Source organism: Boleophthalmus pectinirostris, unplaced genomic scaffold (genome assembly GCF_026225935.1).
Source record: "Boleophthalmus pectinirostris isolate CB_2022bp ecotype Guang Dong unplaced genomic scaffold, ASM2622593v1 HiC_scaffold_2, whole genome shotgun sequence".
Taxonomy (NCBI): Eukaryota; Metazoa; Chordata; class Actinopteri; order Gobiiformes; family Gobiidae; genus Boleophthalmus; species Boleophthalmus pectinirostris.
In genome coordinates this window covers 17,022,868-17,043,710 of record NW_026571152.1, presented here as the reverse complement: position 1 = coordinate 17,043,710, position 20,843 = coordinate 17,022,868, and the positions used below count along the sequence as shown (strand labels likewise).

General features: G+C 38.2%; 2 protein-coding genes across 2 annotated transcripts in view; one reads left to right on the top strand and one right to left on the bottom strand.

The window, feature by feature from the left end:
• The window catches only part of frmd4a (FERM domain containing 4A), a 105,753-nt gene extending 90,233 nt beyond the window's left edge, over positions 1-15,520 (bottom strand). The window contains exon 1 of the mRNA XM_055155663.1: positions 15,428-15,520. Within this exon, the coding sequence (XP_055011638.1) occupies positions 15,428-15,520 (93 nt within the window). The remainder of the gene's footprint in view (positions 1-15,427) is intronic.
• Positions 15,521-18,204: 2,684 nt separating this feature from the next.
• Positions 18,205-20,558, top strand: LOC129409509 (maturin-like). Its single transcript, XM_055155853.1, has 3 exons — positions 18,205-18,240; positions 18,725-18,919; positions 19,489-20,558. Exons 1-3 carry the CDS (start codon positions 18,205-18,207, stop codon positions 19,594-19,596), a joined length of 339 nt encoding a protein of 112 aa, XP_055011828.1. The 3' UTR covers positions 19,597-20,558.
• Positions 20,559-20,843: the final 285 nt, after the last annotated feature.

The following is a 20,843-nucleotide window of genomic DNA, read 5'->3' as shown; positions in this document are numbered from 1 at the left end:
ATATAATACTACACGATTTCTCCATTCGACCTGTGTGTTGTTTCCAATAGGAATCAATAGGAACTCAATAGGTCTGGACTACAGTAAGTGTCTTGACCTAACTGACTATAGAGGAGTCTGACCTTTTGACCTCAAGTCACAGAGAGGGCTAGGCTTTCATATATACTTTCATATCTGCTCTTTGGATATGGATATCGCAAAGGATTACATTGCAATCCATTACTATTGGTACCCTTGTCAAATATGAGCAAAAACAGATTAATCTATTGTATGTTTGATTTTATGAACTATAACGTCAGCCTGCCCAGAAACTATAGGTAGAAAATAGCACTAGTGCCACAACCTGGTACAATGCATGTCTCCTGTTAAGATTAATGTATATTGTGCACTGTCCCTGTTTCTTTAAATAAATAAATAAAATAAACTATTTATACGACGTTTTAAAATAAAGAGCCTGAGATGTATTGTTTAAGCAGCTCTTTAGGTCAAAATAAGTCTGCTGTGTTCAATTATAAAGTGTTTTATTGTCTAATTGTCTAATTGTATAATCAGGAGGTGCATGGTTAGCAGGCTAGTTGTTATTAGTATTACTAAAATGGAAAAAACTCACTCTGGAAAGGTGTGAAAAGCATTTATAAAATCATCATGGTGAATAATTAGGATGCTCAGAATGCATAAGGAAAGTGAGGAATAACTTGGAAAAGTTTGATTTACTGTTTGTTAAATTAAGTAAATATGTTATAAATCAGCCAGGAAAATGTTGTCTTGTAAGTGTAAGTAGAAGTTGGGTCTGAGGTAAAAAAAATCTATAAAAAAAAATCTCAAAACTACAACTCAAAGTTAGTTCCATTATCGGGGGGCATACCAATATTATGGAGAGTACTATATCACTAAGATGCATGCTGTCTTAGCTGTCTTGAGATAGACATGTGGAATTTGTAACTTTGTCGCAGACTATTTTATTTTCTTTCCAAAATGGATCCCATATCTCAAGATTGTAATTTACGAGCGATGTCAATATTTGTTGCGTTTGAGAGAAGAAAGTTAGCTGTTAGCATGCCATAAAATCCTGCGCGGTTCCCATGACTCTAATGTGTTTGCAAAGCCGCTATGAATCCTGGGAAAAGGTCACCCTCGTCCAATCATGTAAATAGACCGTGTCAGCTGGTCACTTGTTGCCACGGCGACTGGGTGTAAAAATACATTTTCTCCATGCAGATATTAGCGATTATAAATAGGTCTAAACATCTAGTGCTTGACAGTACAAAGTGGGTTTTGAGGCTGAAGAGATGATTATGAATTCTGTTTTCTAAATATGTCAAGGTTAAAGAAGTCACCATGTTTTTTTGGTTGTTCAGAATTAAACTAATACATAAATCATGTGTGTGGCAATGTGTAGTTGTTTTTGGTCAGCTTGCTGTCCCAACATATATGTGACTGTTCAGATGGAAAAAAAACAAAACTGTAAAATCATTACCTTTGTAAATACATTTTTGTATATAATGTCAACAAACTAGAAATGTAAAAGCTGGCTCTATCAATTTTTTAGATTTTTGTGTCCCAAATATGTGCAATTTTACAAATTTTTGCACATAACTATTTTATATGAATACATGAAAGTAAACAACAGAGGAAGTTTTAAATTGATATCTCTAAACTGAAGATTTTGTTCCTATTCACATGCAGTGTCTTGTAGGTCTTATTTCCCTCAAATCTACAGTTGAGAGACCGCACCACTCATAGCAGCATTTTATTGATATCTGATTTGAACTCTACATGTATGACCCAAGCTCTACATCTGTGAGAATTTCTGAACACTCACTGAAGCCTCAATCAAATGGGGATCAATTCTTGATGAAGGGAAACCTGTTACAAATTGGTTCAAGTCAATTTCGCATTATACATCTCTTTTAACTTCCCAACTTTTCAATTTTATTTTGTTCTATAGTTGTATCTTTCAAGTGGATGATCCTGTCATTCTTTGGCTTCTGATCTTAACTGAAGCATGTGATGGAATGGAGCAGGATACAGTCTGGAGGAGTAGGAGCGAGTGGAGGTTGAGGGAAATAGGTCAACAACATTTGAAGCCAGGGCACTAGAGCATTGAATAGAGGGCAGATGCCATATTGGAAAACTGTAGATTTATTGGAATGATTGTTTTATGGTGTAACTTGTGCACCTGGGCCCCTGTGATCACACCTGACAGACCAGAGTGGGAATTCAATCAGTTAGCTTTAGTGTAATGGTATTAAAGGTAGAAAAAAATCAATGGTAACATATTGATGCTAAAATAAGGTGGTCAAGGAATTATATGTCTTGGCTAGTCAATGTTACAAGAATTGCAGTAAAATGTTTATGGATCTGAGTGTGGATGCTCAAGAATATTAAATACTCGTCACTGCATGCTGCTTTCAAATGGAATATTGATGCTGTGCTAACTTAAAGCTAAATGCATATAGTAGGATAGAGTGTAAAGGTGTTGAAAAATGAGGTTAATGAAGTGTTTTCAGTTTTAAAGATATATTGGAGCAATTACAGGTTTGCCTACCAACTGGAGAACTGGTAGTTTAAACAGTGTGGGGGAGGGTTCTGCTGTTGTGTCACTGAGCAAGACATTTTACCCATATTATCAAATTCTTTCACAAAGCTGCAACAATAAAAGTTAAAAAAAAGATTTTATTATATAGTAGTAATTTCTACACTCATACAGTGGGGGCAGCCATGTTCAACAAAAGCAGGACATAAGGAGGAACTGATATCACTTTTTCCAAAATGAGTACAAGTACAAGTACTTCATTTTGAGAACTTGCCAATACCAAGTACCAATACTGATACCACACTATTTTTTACAGGGGTTTTATTATAGTGATAACCCTAGTCAAAAAGTCCTATCAGATTTTACAAACCATACAAGAATCCTATAAAATTTCATTAAGGCAAAAAAAAAAAAAAAAAAAAAAAAAAAAATTCCCTTTCAGAATTCTATTGGGCAATGTCAGAATCCTATTGGATACTGATGTTGGTATCAGGACCAAGAGACATAAACCCTCAAGACACTGTGATAGTGTTGTTCATTCCAGTCTAACCCAGTCTGGATATGCTTCTGTTGTAGGGAGTATTATAACGATTAGTATTATAATCCTTTACCTTGGATTAACGCTAGCTTTATTTCCAAGTATCCATGATCCGATCGCCTGCCCATGAAATTCCATTATCCAGGTGCGTTAATCCAATTTGGACCCCCAAAGTATTCTCAATTTCATCCTGAGTAAGACGTTTACACACTCAACCCATCACGCAAGCCTTCAATTTCTCTTGCATGTCACCACCACACTGCTTCCACAAATGTCAAGAGCTTTAAACCTCCACTCCAAATTAATACCAGAAATAATTAATATGAAATTGTGCAGGGTGTTAGAATCCCCTTAAGATGGATGCAACCTTTGAAGTGTGGGGACTGGAGGCTCTCTTGAGGAACAGGGTCTGACCTAGTTCGTGGTTTATATGCCGCGATATGCAACTCAACAAAGGGGTATCCACCATGGAGAACATCTACAAACATCTAATAGCTGGTAGCGTACTTGCTAGTTGGATCTGGAGCTAATCATTGCGCGCACTTTGCCTGGCGGATAAATATTAATGAGGATCACTACGAGACTGCAGCGCGCCCACGGGAATGCACAAGCCAGTTAAAGTTAAAAAACCTTGTTCACTCCAGTGTGCCGCTAACCTCCTGATCTACTTTGTCATTTCCACAGCCCACACAGTTTCACACAAAAACGTTCCAAGTGGTTTTGTTTCACGGCCGTTTTTAGGATGATTTGTACTCGCAGTAGCGAAGGAACAAAGAACAAGCAGTAGTACGGGGTATTGGTTTTTAAGGTAGAAGTAGAAGTGGCTGACAGAAGAAGAGCTTAATGGTCTAACTATATTTCTAATAAGGAAATTTAGATATGGCACCATCATTTTTTTTTATTTTTTATAAGTAAACCAACTGTCTGAATTAAAACCAAATTGAATAATTCATCCTATTTCTTTACTCTTTGAGTCATTATTATACGTAAAAAAACAATATTATCTTATTGTCTCATCTTCAAACATCTTATGATTAAGAGTGATGGTAGGTTGATCATTTCCTTGTCTCCATGGATATATTAATGCTTTGCCTAGATTGTTTGTTCCACAGTAAATGGTCTCATTGTTTTATAACGCTTTTCTTCAAGGCACTCAAAGCACTTAATGCTTTATGGTATTAGTCGAATCTGTCTCAGTCAGATCTGTGATGAGATGACCCCACTCATACAGTAATAATGCATGATAGGTAAGTTTAACTAGTGCTGTCATGTGATTAAAAAAATTGAGAGATTAATTAATTATGATCTGTAATTAATTAATCTAATTAATCTCTTTTTAATCTCACCTAAAAATTGCTGAGAAAAGCCTTCAATTTGAGGTAGTTTCATTTAAATTCATTATTACATTATTGTGACAGATCAAAAGACTGATATAGAACAAAAAAAAGTGACTTTATAAAGTCATTTATTGTTTAACAAATCTCTTCAAATTGGCTGTTGAGCCCAAGTCTCCATGAATAAGAAACTGTTTGCTGTAAAGTAGCAAAGACGAGGAAATCTGAACATAATAACTTTTGTCTACTTAAAGACAATAAAAAGTCCAGTCTTTCCTTAACCATATTAAAAATATTATTGATAGAGAAATGCTTTATATATATGAGATCACTGATTTTAGTCCTGGTTTAGACCTGCTTTAGTCCTACTTTAGTCCTAGTTTAGTCCTGGAATGGGTTAGTCCTGGTTTTAGTCCTGGTGTTAGTTCTGGTTTAGTCCTGGTTTAGACCTGGTTTAGACCTGGTTTTAGTTCTGGTTTTAGTTCTGGTTTAGTCCTGGTTTTAGACCTTGGTTAGACCTGGTTTAGATCTGGTTTAGACCTGGTTTAGACCTGGTATAGTCCTGGTTTAGTCCTGGTTTAGACCTGATTTAGTCCTGGACTGGGTTAGTCCCTGTTTTAGTCTTGGTATTAGTTCTAGTTTAGAGGCGCACAGGAGGAAGCGCGGTTTACGCAGCGTACGCGAGAAAACGTACGCGGCTCACGGGAGCACGTCGGTGTCCACGCAGTAACTACGGACAGAAACGTGGTCTGCGCGTTCTCAGGTTAATGACGATGATGAACGTGTGTGTGTGTTTGTGTGTGTTTGTGTGCGTGTCCCCTCATGTGGCAGGTCACTATAGGACAGTAGTGCAGACATCATGAACCTATGCAGATTGTTTTCACCAGTGACATTTAAGTTGTAGATGATTTTATATTTGTTATTTTTTTCTTTTATATTTCACGTCGGGAGAATAATTTCCAAGACATGAATGCGTTTTTACCTGTGCACTGCTGACTCTGTTCTACTGGCTCTTCGACCTCGTCCATTGTGCGACTGACGCCGCCAACGTGAACATGACGTTTACATCGCTCTTACTGCGCACGTTTTGTGTGGGTTTCCGGCAATGAGTGGAATTACCGAAATAAAAAAAATTATAAATGTGTTTTTTTTTTTTGTGTTGTTGTCCCAACAACACATAAAAACAGACTTTATAATAAAGCAACTCGCATACAGAAACAATAAAGTTAGAGATTAAAAATTAGATTAACGCGATTAAAAAACATAACGCGCTAAATATGACTGTAATTAATTAATCCCAATTAACGCGATAATTTGACACCCCTAAGTTTAATGTCATACTGTGGAAAGTAGTCAAAGCAATAACAACTTGGCAATGATCATGGCAACAAACAAGGGACTGGGACCCCACAAAAAAGTTACACAGTGCACCTTTAAAATTCAAACTAAATCATGACATCTCTAAACACTACCAAACACAAACCCAGTACCTCATATTCCCATCTTTCAGTTAGCTCTATAACTTAATTAAAACCTGAATTCTCCCAGTCTAAACATAAGGCCCATATTAGCCCATTGTATGAGCATCCCTAATTCTCCACGTCTGCACACAACCCATGCTAGTGTCCTCCGTGGAGCGCACATGCACGTTATGAATGCTGCCCTTTATTTTGACTGACTCACTGCTCCCTGGTGAGTCCCGTTATCTGGTTCTCACAAAGACGGCAGATTGTGTCGGGATATTTTGGGAACAATCCGAAGGGGTCTCTGCACATCCTGTTTTGGAATTCAACTTTTCTTTCCCATCAAGCCAGCATCTCCCCAGTCTGTCATTCCCAGCATTAGCATAGAAGAATGAAAAACATGTCTGGTATTGGAGGTGGCCCATTTTTTTTACTACTCCTGAAGTGACATGTTTACATATTGTGCATGTAGCCTGGCATGGAAAGTAACATACTACATTTTTAAAAAGTTTACAAACTAAAAATATAAAGCTATGCATTTTTTTTTTTTTTTTTTTACTTTTGGAAACTATGTATTTATTTTTTAGAATTATTTAAGTAATACCCACATTGGTCTGTCTGGGTTCCAAAAGTGGATAGTTTGTCAAACAAAAATGCAAATGAACAAATATATGTAGCCTTTAACTTGTAGGTAGCTAATGTACTGTCAAATGAAAAGGCTAAACCAGCTATTTTGTCTCTGATCAGACTTGTATGTTCTTTCAATAAATTGACTGATTTAAGAGTAGTTGTTAAAAGTATAAAACATCAGATACTAATTGATGATAAAACTAGTATTGAAACTAGATACTCAACTGAGCAGATAGTGATACTTTGTCATCCTCATGGTATTAGATCAATTGAGTTTGAAATTTTAGTATTATGACAACACTACTTACGAGTTTCAGGGATGAGAAGCTGCATGTTGAAGCTTCTCATAATTTAAATAAATTGTTAATTGATTCTCGATAATTTAGATTTTGCTATACTGGCTAGTTTTTTGTTGAGTCTGATTGACGTTACAGGTCCCTATCTTTTGAATGCTATAGTTCACTTTATTAGCACTACGATTCCCTTAGCAACCCCCAAAGCATCAACTGTCCATTATGATTCAGTAGTCCAATAACAGTCAATGGACATCATCTCCCATGCTGATTCACTTTGAACTACTCAAGATCTTCGAGGTTTGTTTTGGATGCGGAACAGAAGAACCATCCCTGACAGTGATGAAAGCACAGGGGAGTCTCCTGTGTGCCCCCGTTTACTACTGCGAAAACATTCCACAAACTGCCTTGGGGAAAGTACTGAGGTCCGCTTTCAAACCATAACAGGGGCGGGGTATCCGCATAACCTTTAGAAGTGTGTGTCCACGGAATTCCCATTCTTTTATTTGTGTGAGTAATTGGACAGACTGGCCGCAGCTAGCTCACCTGGAGGCAAGAAGAGATCCCTGGGAATCAATACTTTAGCCACAGTGTATGGTTAGCTAACAGGGGTAGAAGTCCACAAACATTCGTAGAACAATGGGAAGTCTGTGTAAATGAACAGTGACACTAATGTCCAAACAATTAGATAGGAGCTAATAGGAAAACACAAGCTGACCCAAACCAGCACCCTCAGTCCACGGCTGACCTTCACCGTGATTGGTGCAAAGGTAAAATAAATTAGCATTGGTGGACACGTACCTCCAGGCAAGTCTGATGCACAAACCACTCTTCATTTCAGGGGTTTAGGACTATAAATCATCCTGTAATTGTAAAGCATGTCCCAGATTAAACTTTTATGTTGTCTTTGTTCAAATACCAGATAGATGTAGTAATGATTCCTGGATTCTAATCTATACTGAAACTAGTATTAAAATAAGATAATATAAAGACATATTGATACTGAGATGTGGGGGGTATTGGGGTGGTTAGTTTATTGAAATGGTTTAATACCAAAAAAAAAAAAAAAAGTTTGTTGTCCTGGTGGCACAAAAATGGCAGTCATGACTTTGTCAGTATGCCCCAGGGCATTTATGCCATCAGAAGTATCAGTGGACCACTGGGGTGGCTGGGGAGTGAATAAACTAATGTAATTTTATCTAAGTGCATTATAAATCTAACCCAATATTATTATGACTCAAGGGTTATGTACGAACAAACAACAACTGATTAAACCAACAATACTACGGCACGATACTGTAAGCCCATTATTTCTTCTCTATCTTGTTTTCCTCTGGGGATTCTGTTTTTTCTATTTACCATCTCCCTCAACCCCTGAAACCATAGCCCCTCCCCTGTCTAACGATTAGCATTCCGCCGCTAACACCCGCAACACCCATAGCTCCAAATTACTGCCTCTCCATTGTCTTGCTCAGTCCCTATACTGCTCGGATGGATGTGTTGTTTCTACCTTTGTCGACGCTGTCCATGTGAACTTTCCACCCCCCCAAACTCCCCCCTCTGCGCACCCCCGAAGAACAACAACACTAAGTTTCCTTGGAGACCCATTCAGTCTCTATAAGACGCTGGTGTAGTCGTCTCTAGCCAATGCGCACTTAAAGCCATTTTCAGCAGGCTTTTGTTTGTTTGTTGTTTAGTAATTTCACAGTAAGAAAAAGCACTGAGAAGCTTAGAGGGATATTGGGATAACAAAGATGGGGGATAATCCTAATTCAGCCTGGGGTAATCTTCGTCAAAACATCCCCAAAAAAGATGTCTTCCACTTAGATGTCAACAGCAGCTGCCGGACTTAAAGTATTATACCTTTAAAACCCGGTTGGTTTAAGCTATTGATGGGTTTTCTTTCACTTTTGCAAATGTTGTGATAACTCAAAATAATTACATGGAACTGTCATAACAAGACAGAAAGTCATAGCCCTAGGATGGAATAGAAGTTAACAAAGAGTCTTTAAAGGCATGTATTATGCTAAACCAACTGTTGCGAGTGTCCAGTTTTGTTAACACATACCTGTGTTTGAGCATGTTTGAGTATGATACTGCATATTTAGGCTTTTTCCATGTTGGGAGCTCAAAAGAGTCACACCCACACCCCCAAGAATCTACCCCTTTATGACTTGCACTGATCATTTTGTTGCTCAAACTGCCTCCACATAGCAGCATCAGTGCTAACAGATCATGTTTTATTTCTCTGATTCAAGTGGTTTCACTCTTGGTCAAAGAAATAATGAAATTATTTTTTCCAGATATTTAAAAATATATATTTAAAGGGATAGCCTATAAGACCTAGCATCAACATGCTTGTCTGTATGTTGGTGTACAGCTTGGTAACAGTTTTCCCCGCAAAGGCAATCACTTACTTTGAGTGATTTTAATATAAAAATGTAAATCGATTTAGTTTTCAGTAAATTTTGTTTTGTGAACTTGCTCATATTAATCAAAACAGAACAAAACAAAAAATCAGTGAGGCATTAACACCATTAACATTTATCAGGTACAATTTCTGGAGATGTAAGACTTTTTTGTCATCAACATCATACAGAGCTGACACTTGCTAATTTTTTTTATAGTATTGTGTTCCTGATTCACACCATATCTGCCTGTGGTTAAACAGCATAGTAGCGCATATCACTTTATAATATTTGGATATGGATTTAACTTGGTTCTTTCCATCTTTGTATAATGTCCTTTATATGGTATATCCATAGTGCAAGCGCTGCTTTTTCTTTTCTTTGTCTTCCAGGAAGAGCTCACTTATATCAGCCCATCTGTAATGACATCATCCGCCACAACAAATGTGATTCTGACACTACGACAGGAATCAATTTGGCCCCCCATTTTCCCACTGTTCAGCATTTAACGAGATATTTTTTGTTCAAACATGGCATCGCCGCTGCCCCAGCAGGATGACATCTCTGCTTTTAGATACTGTATTACATGTGATAGACGACATAAGACATTACCCATTCATCTACGTTACACGACTGACACCCTATTTGTTATCTAAAAGCCAATTTGACAAACCTCTCCCACCGAATGACTTGCTGAACACTGTGATTTTTTAAATAGAAAGACGCATTTGGCCTGTGGTGATATGCTTCGCCCCTGTGACACTTGCGAAAATCCTCGAGGATAAGAAATCTCCAAGTTTGCAAATTCCTTCAACTGGATCTAAGCTTGTAGCAATAAATAAACATCCCCACACTACGAGTCTCTGCACTGTCAGCTACTTATAGGCGTACAATGCTATGCTAGTATTGCTACAAAAAAAAATGCTGTCTTTCCCTGCGGGCTAGAGTTGCGTAACAAGTAGATAATGCCAAAATGAAATGAGTTATCCAAACTGACATGTTGAAACAGGAGGGACATTCGTAAGTGAAAGCATTGGGTGCCTGGGAGAATGGGACACAGTGATGTTGTAACCTACTAGATGGCGGCCTTTGGGGTTGAAACTACTCTTTGTTCACCTGCCAGCACACTGTAATGGTTTTTTCATTTAAAGACAAGCTTTTGTCTTCAGGTATGGTGGCTTGCCTCCGCCCTGTGAGTGGTGAAAAACTGTGAAAAGAGCTGGGTAGGCCAACTGTTTACATTGAGAAGGACAGCGCATACAAATTTGGAATGACTGAGGCGTGATGTGTTTGATTGGGAAGATAGAACGTAATAGCTAGTGGTTCTCAAATGTTTATAGAAGTTCAATAGTAGTATAGTAGGACATTCAAGATCTAAAAGAAATACTCAAAGTAGGACCAAAACATGGATAGATTAGGCAAAATATTAGAACCGTAGAAGACCTCACAGCTTAACCTCATAGCTAAAAGGAGTACCAACCGCATTGGTAAAACATGTACCACAGTTTGAAAACCACTGATCTTAAATGGATCTGAAATGTCTAGCTATCTAAGGAACATCAGAGTTGACTTTGGCTCCTGTTAAAAATCCTGTCTTCCATTCACTCAAAATTGGCACATCCTACAGTAACTGATGGTGGTGGTTGCCAGAATTTTGTTCATTAAAATTGACATTGATATCTTTAGTTTGACAAATTGATCAACAGTCTCAAGTTGTTTTAAGACACTGTATTGTACAGAAGTATGATAGGATGTGTGGTTTCTGTGGTCTATTGATTCAGCCAGTATTTTATAGCACATTTATTTTTCTCGTCCTGGTTTGAGTCCAATTTATTCTTGATGTAGACGTGGTTTGGTCCCATTTTAGTTCAAGTTTAGTCCAAATTCCAAACGTACAGCTGCAAGACTGTTTTTTTTACAGCACACTTATTTGGCCAAGTCCATTAGCAAATGACATCTGCATTTTTGTGAATAATTATCTGATTTTAATAGCTTGATAGATTCAACAGTTAACTGCAATGGAACTCAAATCAACATCAATAAGTCGCCAAATCTGTCTAAGCCCGGAAACAGCTGCTTGTCTGTGCTTTGAAAATATTCCAACATTCTTTTCTAGTGAGATTTGAAGAAACTTGTGTGAACTAAATGTCATGTTTTCAGTTATGAAGGGCTACAAATACAGAACTTCAAACCTGTTCTACATGTAAATTCTCCAGCTAGGTACTCCTGACCCCAATTTCCTAGCTGAAGTTTTAGATAAACTGTCCTCAGTCTAGGGTTGTAAAAGTATCAAAACTAGATACTCATTTGAAAAGTATCAATATGAAAAAATCACATTCACAAGACAGAAATTAACCTTTCCTAAACAATTAGAATGAGCTTGAGTTGTATCTGAAGTATAAGACCACATAGAATAGACTAATATATGAGGTCCATGGCCATCATGGACCTCTCTAGCGCCTACCAGGACAACTGAGGGATTACGCAGAAAAAAGACCACAAAATAATATAAAAGAAAGTACTATCATATATTGTTGAAAAATATTATTATTGACTAAATACAGAGTGTTTTTTATTATCATCGTGGTATCAGAATCAGTATTGAGTATCAAGTCTATTCTTTAGTATCAAAATCAAAATCAAAAATAACTTAACTAAATATTAAATAACTGCCTGCACACTGACAACCTAAACCTAAGGGTAATATCCAACCACACACCTAAAACCAAGTCTTAAAAATGTTTCAACATAATTTTTAGCCATTTTCTTGTCCAACAGTGAAATACTGTGCTTGTGTCTATGTAAATGAGTGCACATTATCCCCTCTCCTCACTCAGCCCGGGCACAGCTGGCTCAGAGACTAGAGAGTGTAATCAAGGGAGAGTGAGACCTCCCACTGAAATCCTATGAACAGCCACAATCAAGCCGTGCAATTACTTCTGCACAGAGGAGCTGATGTTTCTCCCAATCAGGTGCAATTAGAACGCATCAATGCTTTGTTACAACGCAAGGAGTTTAATCAGAAATCTAGCTACCTAGCAAATCTAGCTACTAGCTAAGGTGGGGTACATCCTGGACTGTGGTTGGCTTGTGATGTACACAGACAATCATTCAGTCTCAATTTCTTATGTAAGGGGTGCACTAAGTAACTTTTCTGGTGGAGCGTGCAACAGTCTATCCCCAACAGAAAAACCTACAAAGTGCATCTTTAAATCAATTTGATAGAAAAATCCGTTTATTTTTCAACATAATGCAATGTATAACAGTACATGACAACTTATTTGTATAAGCAGTAGTCAGAGTAAAAGTAATAAAGGGAGATAGTAATAGTATTCAGAGTCCTAGTAGACGTAAACAGTATTCAGAGTACAAGTAGAAATAGCGATAGAACACTACAGCTGTATTTGTAGTAATAGCAGAATTATAGTGCCAATAAAATGCATTGAAAAATAAGCTCAATCATGAATTTCTAGTACTTTTACTTCTGCTATAACTAGTAATAGTATATAAAGTAGTAGAAGTAATGAGAGAGTAAACCTAGTGACCAGCAGAATTTGTAGTAAAAGTATTGGCAGTGACATTGTTGACCTATTGAATAGTAGAAGTAATTTAGTGTAACACTGAAAACTATTCCCACTCTGGCTTTCTATAACTGTTATGCAAGGTGACGAAGAGGTGATGCAGTTATTTTTATGCTGATGTATATTGGGAATACGAGCTTATTAAAATGAAAGCCAGCTGTCATAGGGTATAAGCCTCATGAGAAATTTATGGTGACTTACTGTAACTCACGTGCATGACTAATCAAAGGGAAAGAAAAACTACAAAGATGCACACTTTTCAAAGAATATCCATAATATATCATAGAATAGAGACATGTGTAAGTTTGAATAAAGCTGATTCACATAAGGATGGTGCAGTGATTCATGCATTACTAATCAAATGGATATCAAATATATCCTATAGCATCCTCTTCATATCATATACATTTCTAGTGCAGGTCATGCCAAAGAATGTGGAATACATACATGGAATTAACAAAGATTACTTTAAAACTCATGTGCGTGGCTAGCCAGATATGGAGGAAACATTCTAAAAACTATTGTACTGAAGGGGAAAATAACACAGTATCAGTATCACACATTTTGTGAAAAGAAAGCAAAGACTGGAGATTTTACCTTTTAACTTACTATCAAAACAAATAAACAAATCACAGGGGACTGAAATACATTACAATGTTCTGCAGAATCAATGAGCAAAGCACTAGATTCTGTTAATCTGAGGTGAGAGAAATGTCATTTTGTTTCTAAATAATGGGTGACCAATGAGCTCCTTTGTTTCACATGCATCACTGAAATAAACAAATTTAACTGGATGATCACGTTTGGTCAGGTAAGGTGACCAGATAAATATCCCTCTATATGTTTATCATTTTGGACTTACCATGTTCATTAGCGGTTCTGTGGCTAATCAAAAATGACAAAAAGAGTCAACTCCCTCTTACTGTACAGGGATAGCATCATATCAGTTTTGTCAAACCTATAACTCAAGACAAGGTTCACTCATGTGTTCTAAAGAAATTACAGTAATCTTAAATAATTCATGTGTATCGGTTAATAAGTACAAAGACACTCTCTCAACAACAACATTGCATCGTGTTTTGTGAAACCTGTAAGTCCGGGAAAGGCTGATTCACGTCATGCCAAAGAATGTGCGACATAAAAGCGAGCTGGCGGTGAATGGCAAAGGGGGAACCACACAATAGGAACCAATTACAGTATACCTGCAGCTGTATGCATGCTTTTCAAATGCTCTCTGTTCTAGTGGCGTAAACGGCAGAGGTGTGGGGACAGAGAGGTGAATCGGAGCGGCAGGTTGCAGCGTGTTGTCACTTTAAGATGAACTTGTACAAAAACACATTCCAGGTGAACTCCCTATAATAGATGTAAAGGTAGTAAATGTTAACAACCCAAAAACCCTATTGTCAAATTTTGTAAGATGAAAACAAGAACATAAAAATAATTGAGTTAAAAGTACAACCTGTGATGTGGATAACTACAGAGCTCAGGATTGTGTTGTCACCCCCATGGGATTTTCAGTGAGCCTAATGTCAAACCAATGCAGATTTTAAGATGCTAAATACAAACTTTGCATTCATTCCAATGTTTTGTGTAACTATAGCATGACAGATGTATTTAAAATGGGTTGTTTCACTTTTGTTTTCTTTTGTTATTTTTTTTTTCTTTACATAGTTTTGGCTGATGCATGTCTTCGGTGGATTTCCATGTTAACAGTTTTTTTTTTTTAGATGGATAGATTGTTAGATAGATCCATCGATCAATAGATAGATAAATTGATAGATAAATGATATATAGCATTAAACATAGCTCATTTAACATGTGTATTCACTTCAGCTCGAGTGTTGTTAGGACCATGTACATCAAAGCATCACTGTTACCAAGCAACTGCTACTCCACGGGGTAAGATGACCCCCAGCTGCTTTTAGATAAATCATTACATCATGTTTACAAGTGACCTCATGGGCAGCATCAACATCAATAAAGCAGTTGAATAAAACATGTGTCGGATCAAAAATAACACCCCAAGTACTATAAGATAACCAGCCCATGACGCTAATTTATCATATTTTTAAATTCGGTAGAAAGACTTATTTATTTATTTATTCATTTCGTTTGTAATTCCTAAAAAGCCCAAAGCCATCAACATTTCGAATTGTAATAAATGGCAATAGCAAACTGGATGGACTATTGAAAGAAAAAAATCCAATATAAACTTTTTCTCATTCTATTTATTCCAAGATTAAAAAAGAAATTGTTACCATAATAAGATATCCAGTGTACCACATCTTTCACCAGAGTTTACCCAGCAGACACAACTCTTCTACCACATAAAACTAATCCATCTGGATTAGCCACACCAAAGCTTGCCCCAGTGTCACCAGACTGGCTCTAACAATGACAAGCGGCACTCCAAAGACAGCTCTCCCACAGTCGCACTTCCTGGTAACCTTGTGAACACGAGTGGATGGGAATGGAATGCGCTCTTTGGCACACGGCGCATGACTTGACAGCCCCGTAGCGCACAGAAAAGTAGCCTCCAATACTACCCAGAGATTAAAAGCTTTGCAACTCGCTCCCAGGTAACTAATACAGTAACCTGGATTAGCCTAATTTCCCCGTGAATGTATTGTCTTCGCTTACTTACCCTCTCTCCGCTGTTCCTCCGGAGAGTTCCCACCGGCAGTTTGAGCATGAGCCGGCGCGTCCTCCCGGGAGTCACTGCTCCTTGGACCACCATCGTGCGCTCCACTGTATGCGTGGTCGGCGTAGTCGGTGGTGTGTGTCCGTGGGAGTAAGCGCATCGGTCCGACAGTGCGTAAAAGGGGGATGAGGTGACGGAGGAGGGCGTAAGGTGGGGGTCCTGACCGTCCCGTCCAGCCTGGCGATCACGGGCTTTCACGCGACCCAAGGAAAAAGTGAAAGCAAAACAAAAAGCAAAGATATTGTGGGAGTAAAAGTACGTAGTATAGTCCACGGTCCGTTTATGCGCTGTGCGTGTGGGCACTGCTGGAGAGGGTTCCCATGCTGCACCGCTTTGCACTTTCTCTGGCTGCGCGCGCGATGGAGTGGGAGCGTGCTTTGTCTGTCCTCGCGGTACACTCACACGCCCCCTCCTAGTCTCCTCGTCTTCTCCTCCTCCTCCTCCTTCGTGCGTCTTCGCTTCCCTCAGTCAGTTCGCGGGGGCTTAACCAGGTCACTGCATTTTAATGTGACGTTATGCTGTTATTTTTTCCCCATAAAAACAGGAGGCGCATCAGCTGGAGGCGCAGTTGTCATTACCTCACTCAGTATTGGAGGAGGAGTAGGCATTAGCTCATTGTTTTAGATGCCAGACAAAAGCCAGTTCATAGTGCTGAAGTACCAATTTTTTTTTTTTTTTTTTTTTGTCTTCATTAAAAAGCAGAGCAAAGCCAAAATTGTATGCTGTGAAATTTTAGCTAGACCGATATATAGAGCCAATATTTGTGGATTGGCTATTGGCCTTAAATCTCCAACAAAGGACCCAAGTACCTAATATGCACAAAAGAAAAATACATGCATAAAGCTTTATTGAATACTTGCAAAAATGTGACTACACTGCTCTCTTAACCAGTTTGTAAAATAATGTTGTGGGTGAATTTGTACTAAATTCAAATTAGATCATTTGGGGAAAATTACCAAAATCAGCTCAGCATATTGGTCCTAAAGTCAGAGCTTGGACCATTCAAAAAAAAAAAAAAAAAATAAAATAAATAAATAAATCAGTATTGCCAGTTACCCATACGGATTGATCTATACTTTAGTCCACCAATAAACAACCTAAATCACGTGCAATTATAGGCCTAAATAATTGTGACGTAGTCATAACCACTTACTGTACATAGTTTGTAGTCTTATATCTTCATCAGGTCTGTACTCTGGCACAATGTTGTGTTAGATTTAAGTCTATTATCAAGCCTTTTAATTCTTATTTTTCTTAAATTTGATCAAATATTTTCTAATCACCTGCTATTCTTGAACTTTGCATTGCAACACAGTAATTTCCATATTGTAATAAATAAATGCACTCTTATCTTAATGTGAAGACAAAACCATTTATTCAGTCTAATGTTAACAATGGCTTCATAATCTTTCAAATTGTATCAGACTATAAAAAAAAAAAATCTAATTTACCAGTCACACAATGTTTCTTTCCCAATATGAACACATTTTCCATTTTGAAAGTGTCTCTTGGCATTGAAATGAACAGTTTTTACAGTGCCTGGCTCTAATTAGCATATGTGTATCACATGACCCGTTCCTAATTGAACACTGTATGCACCCCCCCACACACACCCCTCCCACCACTACGAGACCCGCCCCCTGCCTCACGTGGTGCATTTCAAAAGGAATACGCGATGTTTTGCCATCTGCTGGAGAGATTATCTTTGAAATCCCACTTCTAGCTTTCTCTCTCTCTCTCTCTGTCGTGCTGTATGGGATCTGTCTGGGCCGGGACACACAGGGGGGCGAGGGGAGGTGAAGAGGGGGGTATACATGAGCGCATGGGTCCCGTTACCATGGCACCCTAACAACAGCTTCTTTCTACTGTCAGGGCTGTTCCTTTGTGTGCAGTTTCTACTAGTATTGTACTGAAGGCCACATAGAAAATCTGTGAAAGATGCTAAAGTTACATTACTCAGGAGCTGAGAAGAAGAAGAAGAAAAGATTGTTTACATTATAATTTTGCATTAAACAAAGTCAAATATCATGTAACATAAGCCTAGAGCAATAGAGTCCACTGTAACATATTGCCAACACTTGCTAGGATCTTTCATCATAACCAGCATAGTATATTGTACCTCACAAAGCTTTTTACATTGGTTGACTGTTCATTCGCTCAAATAACTCTGATGGTGTTAAGGTACTACTATAGCCAGAGCACCTCTGACCCTGGCATTTGGCTAACATAAGGCATAGCAAAAAAGAAATTCAAGTCTGTCAACTGGATAAAAGTTTTTTTGATTGAAGACAACTGAGGGATTACACAAACATCTAACATGTGGCAGCCTTTCTGTGCCAAATTCGCCTGTCTTAACACCACAAATCAAAGACAGAAAAACAGAGAGGAATGGTAAGTGGTATGAAGTGTCTTGCTCCAGGATTCAATCCTACACTATGCCACAGATAGGGCTGAAGTTGAACCACAAACCTTTGGGTGTCTAACAAATGACACACTATCTATTCATGGGTTTGAGAATTATAAAAAAAAATGGGCCATACGCTGACATTGTAATTAATAATTATGAACAAAATATACCTTTTGAATTGGAAGTATTTCAAATGCTGCATTAACACGAAGTTGAACCCTATACACTGATTGAATGTTTAAAGAGGGGGTATTAAGCTAAACCAACTTTGAAGGTTTCTACCATGTCATAACATTGTTCTCTCATCCAAAGCATGCCTGAAGAGGTTTTAGATGTCACCTATGCATGTGTCAGTAATCTAGTTACAGTTCCTGCACCCTATTCGAAACCTTCTTATGGTTAGCTGTAAGATTCTGTCTCAGACTCAGCCCACAAGCNCAACTTCATTGCCTTGGCATCCTTTAGTTAGATTACCATATTAATTATTATTATTATTATTATTATTATTATTATTATTATTATTATTATTATTATATCATGGTATTATGATGGTAAGAATGAGTAAATAACTTTTCTGGTGGGGTCTGCCATCTGCTTGACTCCAAGGACATGTTATTGCATAGAATTTCCCACAGTATGGCTTTACATCTAGGTTTTGTTTCTAAAACATACATCCAAAAAAGATCTGCAACTTGGCTTGGTGGTGCCACCTGAAATTTTATACCAAACTGTGAAATATTTCAGGCAAAAAACAATTACATCTTCATGGAGACAAGCAGGTGGTGGGTGCTCAATCAAAAAGTAAAATAATGCATCTTTTTAATGTGTGACAGATCCATATAGAGAAAGTCCAAACACGTTTTAGAAGTGGATTCTCTATTTACCTTGTACGTGTCTCCCTGCAGCATGTGTGGAGTGAGAGCGAGGACTGTCTGCCCTTCCTGCAGATGGCGCAGGACTACATCTCATCCTGTGGGAAGAAGACCCTGCCTGAGGTGCTGGAGAAGGTCTTCATGTCATTTAGGCCTGTAAGTAAGACAAAATATCAGCCATTCTCACACACTCAAATTAGGTGATTAAACCAGAAACATAACGGTGACCTCTGCTATATGTCTAGTATCATGTCATCACAGATACACAATGTCCTCCTAGGCAGGGGCTGCAGGATGCTCTGATCCAATATAATCAGTTAGGCATTTGCTATAGACTTGTGTGTATACTGGGGTACTGGTAGCTGATTAATGTTTAACCTATTTATTATAATGTGGAAAAGGCACTCAAATACTGTTAATTTCTCTTCCAAATAAAATAATTATGCAAAAATAAAAAAACAGTAAAGAGATAACAAAGGTTAATTATCGAGTATAAAGTGAAAATTTTCATCTGCACAGCCATAACTTTTAACACATACTCGACGGACTAATATGATAGGACAGAAAAAACAATGGGAGCAAAATTGGTACTGAGGGTTAAGACAAAAAGACAAACAAACAAAAAACAGATTACTTAATACGATTTTCTGAACCCATGTTAAATATTATCCTGGGCAGTAAATTATTATTTGATAACACTAACTTATTTTCTATGTCTCCACCAGCTCTTAGGTCTCCCAGACATAGATGACGACAGTTTTGAGCACTACCATGCTGACATGGAGGGTGAACCAGGGCCCGACCACCAGCAGATGGGAGTCAGTCAGCAGTGAGGGGGTTCCAAATGGAGGGCGCGCTCTAGAAAGCTGCTCATCGGCCCAATTCTTACCATTCAACAATCTTACACAGACACACACACTTAAATATATCTCCCTTGAATGTTCTGTGCTGCTTTGCTTCCTCTGATGGGCGCACTTTGTTGCTCTGTGTTGACCCCTTTTTAGACAAACACACACATAGGTGGGCTACGTGAGCGGCAACCATGTACAATGCAACTTTATCATAATCATTCACCTTCTGGGTAGTTAAAGTTAAACGGCAGAGCAATATTACATCAGCTGGCTTTGTTATGAAGAACGGCAGTCAGATGGTTACAGCAATACGCACTTTCCTGTGTGGATTTTGAGATCAGTGTGGGAGATAGCCTAGTTTCTGTGGTTGTCTGTTGACTCAGAGGCTACATTGAGGGAAGATGGGTGAAAAGGTGACGGTTGGAGGCTTCAACTGCAGTAACACCCAAGCTAGATGATAACATTTTCTGTTTAGGGAACAAGCAAAAGGGGGGTTTTGTTGTGATGTAATCCCAGGTGGTTGTTGGCAACTGGTCTGCCCCAGTTATAACACATATGCTCCTATTGTGTGCAGCTCAACAGTAGAATGGGTCATTTCTAGAGTATAGTGTGCCTCTTAATGTTTCAAATTAAATTAAATTATCTTGATAAGAGGATGTTTTAGGCAGTGACTATTATATGACAACAAGAAGGCCCACGCTGCAGCAGCTGAAGTGCTTCCCAGTTTGGGTGTCTCATTCTGTCACATGACACCTCGGCGCTATTGTACTGTAGTCTTCCTGGTTGGTGGTTCACTCTTTGCCCTATTTTTTTCTTTAAAGCTCTGTTTGGCTGGATTCCCTGAAATTGGCCCAACTAAAATCCAACCTTGTGTTGTCAACGCTCTCCAATACTAAAACACGGGCTGTTTGGTAGACCTTTATAGTGTCCTGAAAAACATGTCATGAGCCCTATACGTAAAAACAATATTATCTTATTGTCTCATCTTCAAACATCTTATGATTAAGAGTGATGGTAGGTTGATCATTTCCTTGTCTCCATGGATATATTAATGCTTTGCCTAGATTGTTTGTTCCACAGTAAATGGTCTCATTGTTTTATAACGCTTTTCTTCAAGGCACTCAAAGCACTTAATGCTTTATGGTATTAGTCGAATCTGTCTCAGTCAGATCTGTGATGAGATGACCCCACTCATACAGTAATAATGCATGATAGGTAAGTTTAACTAG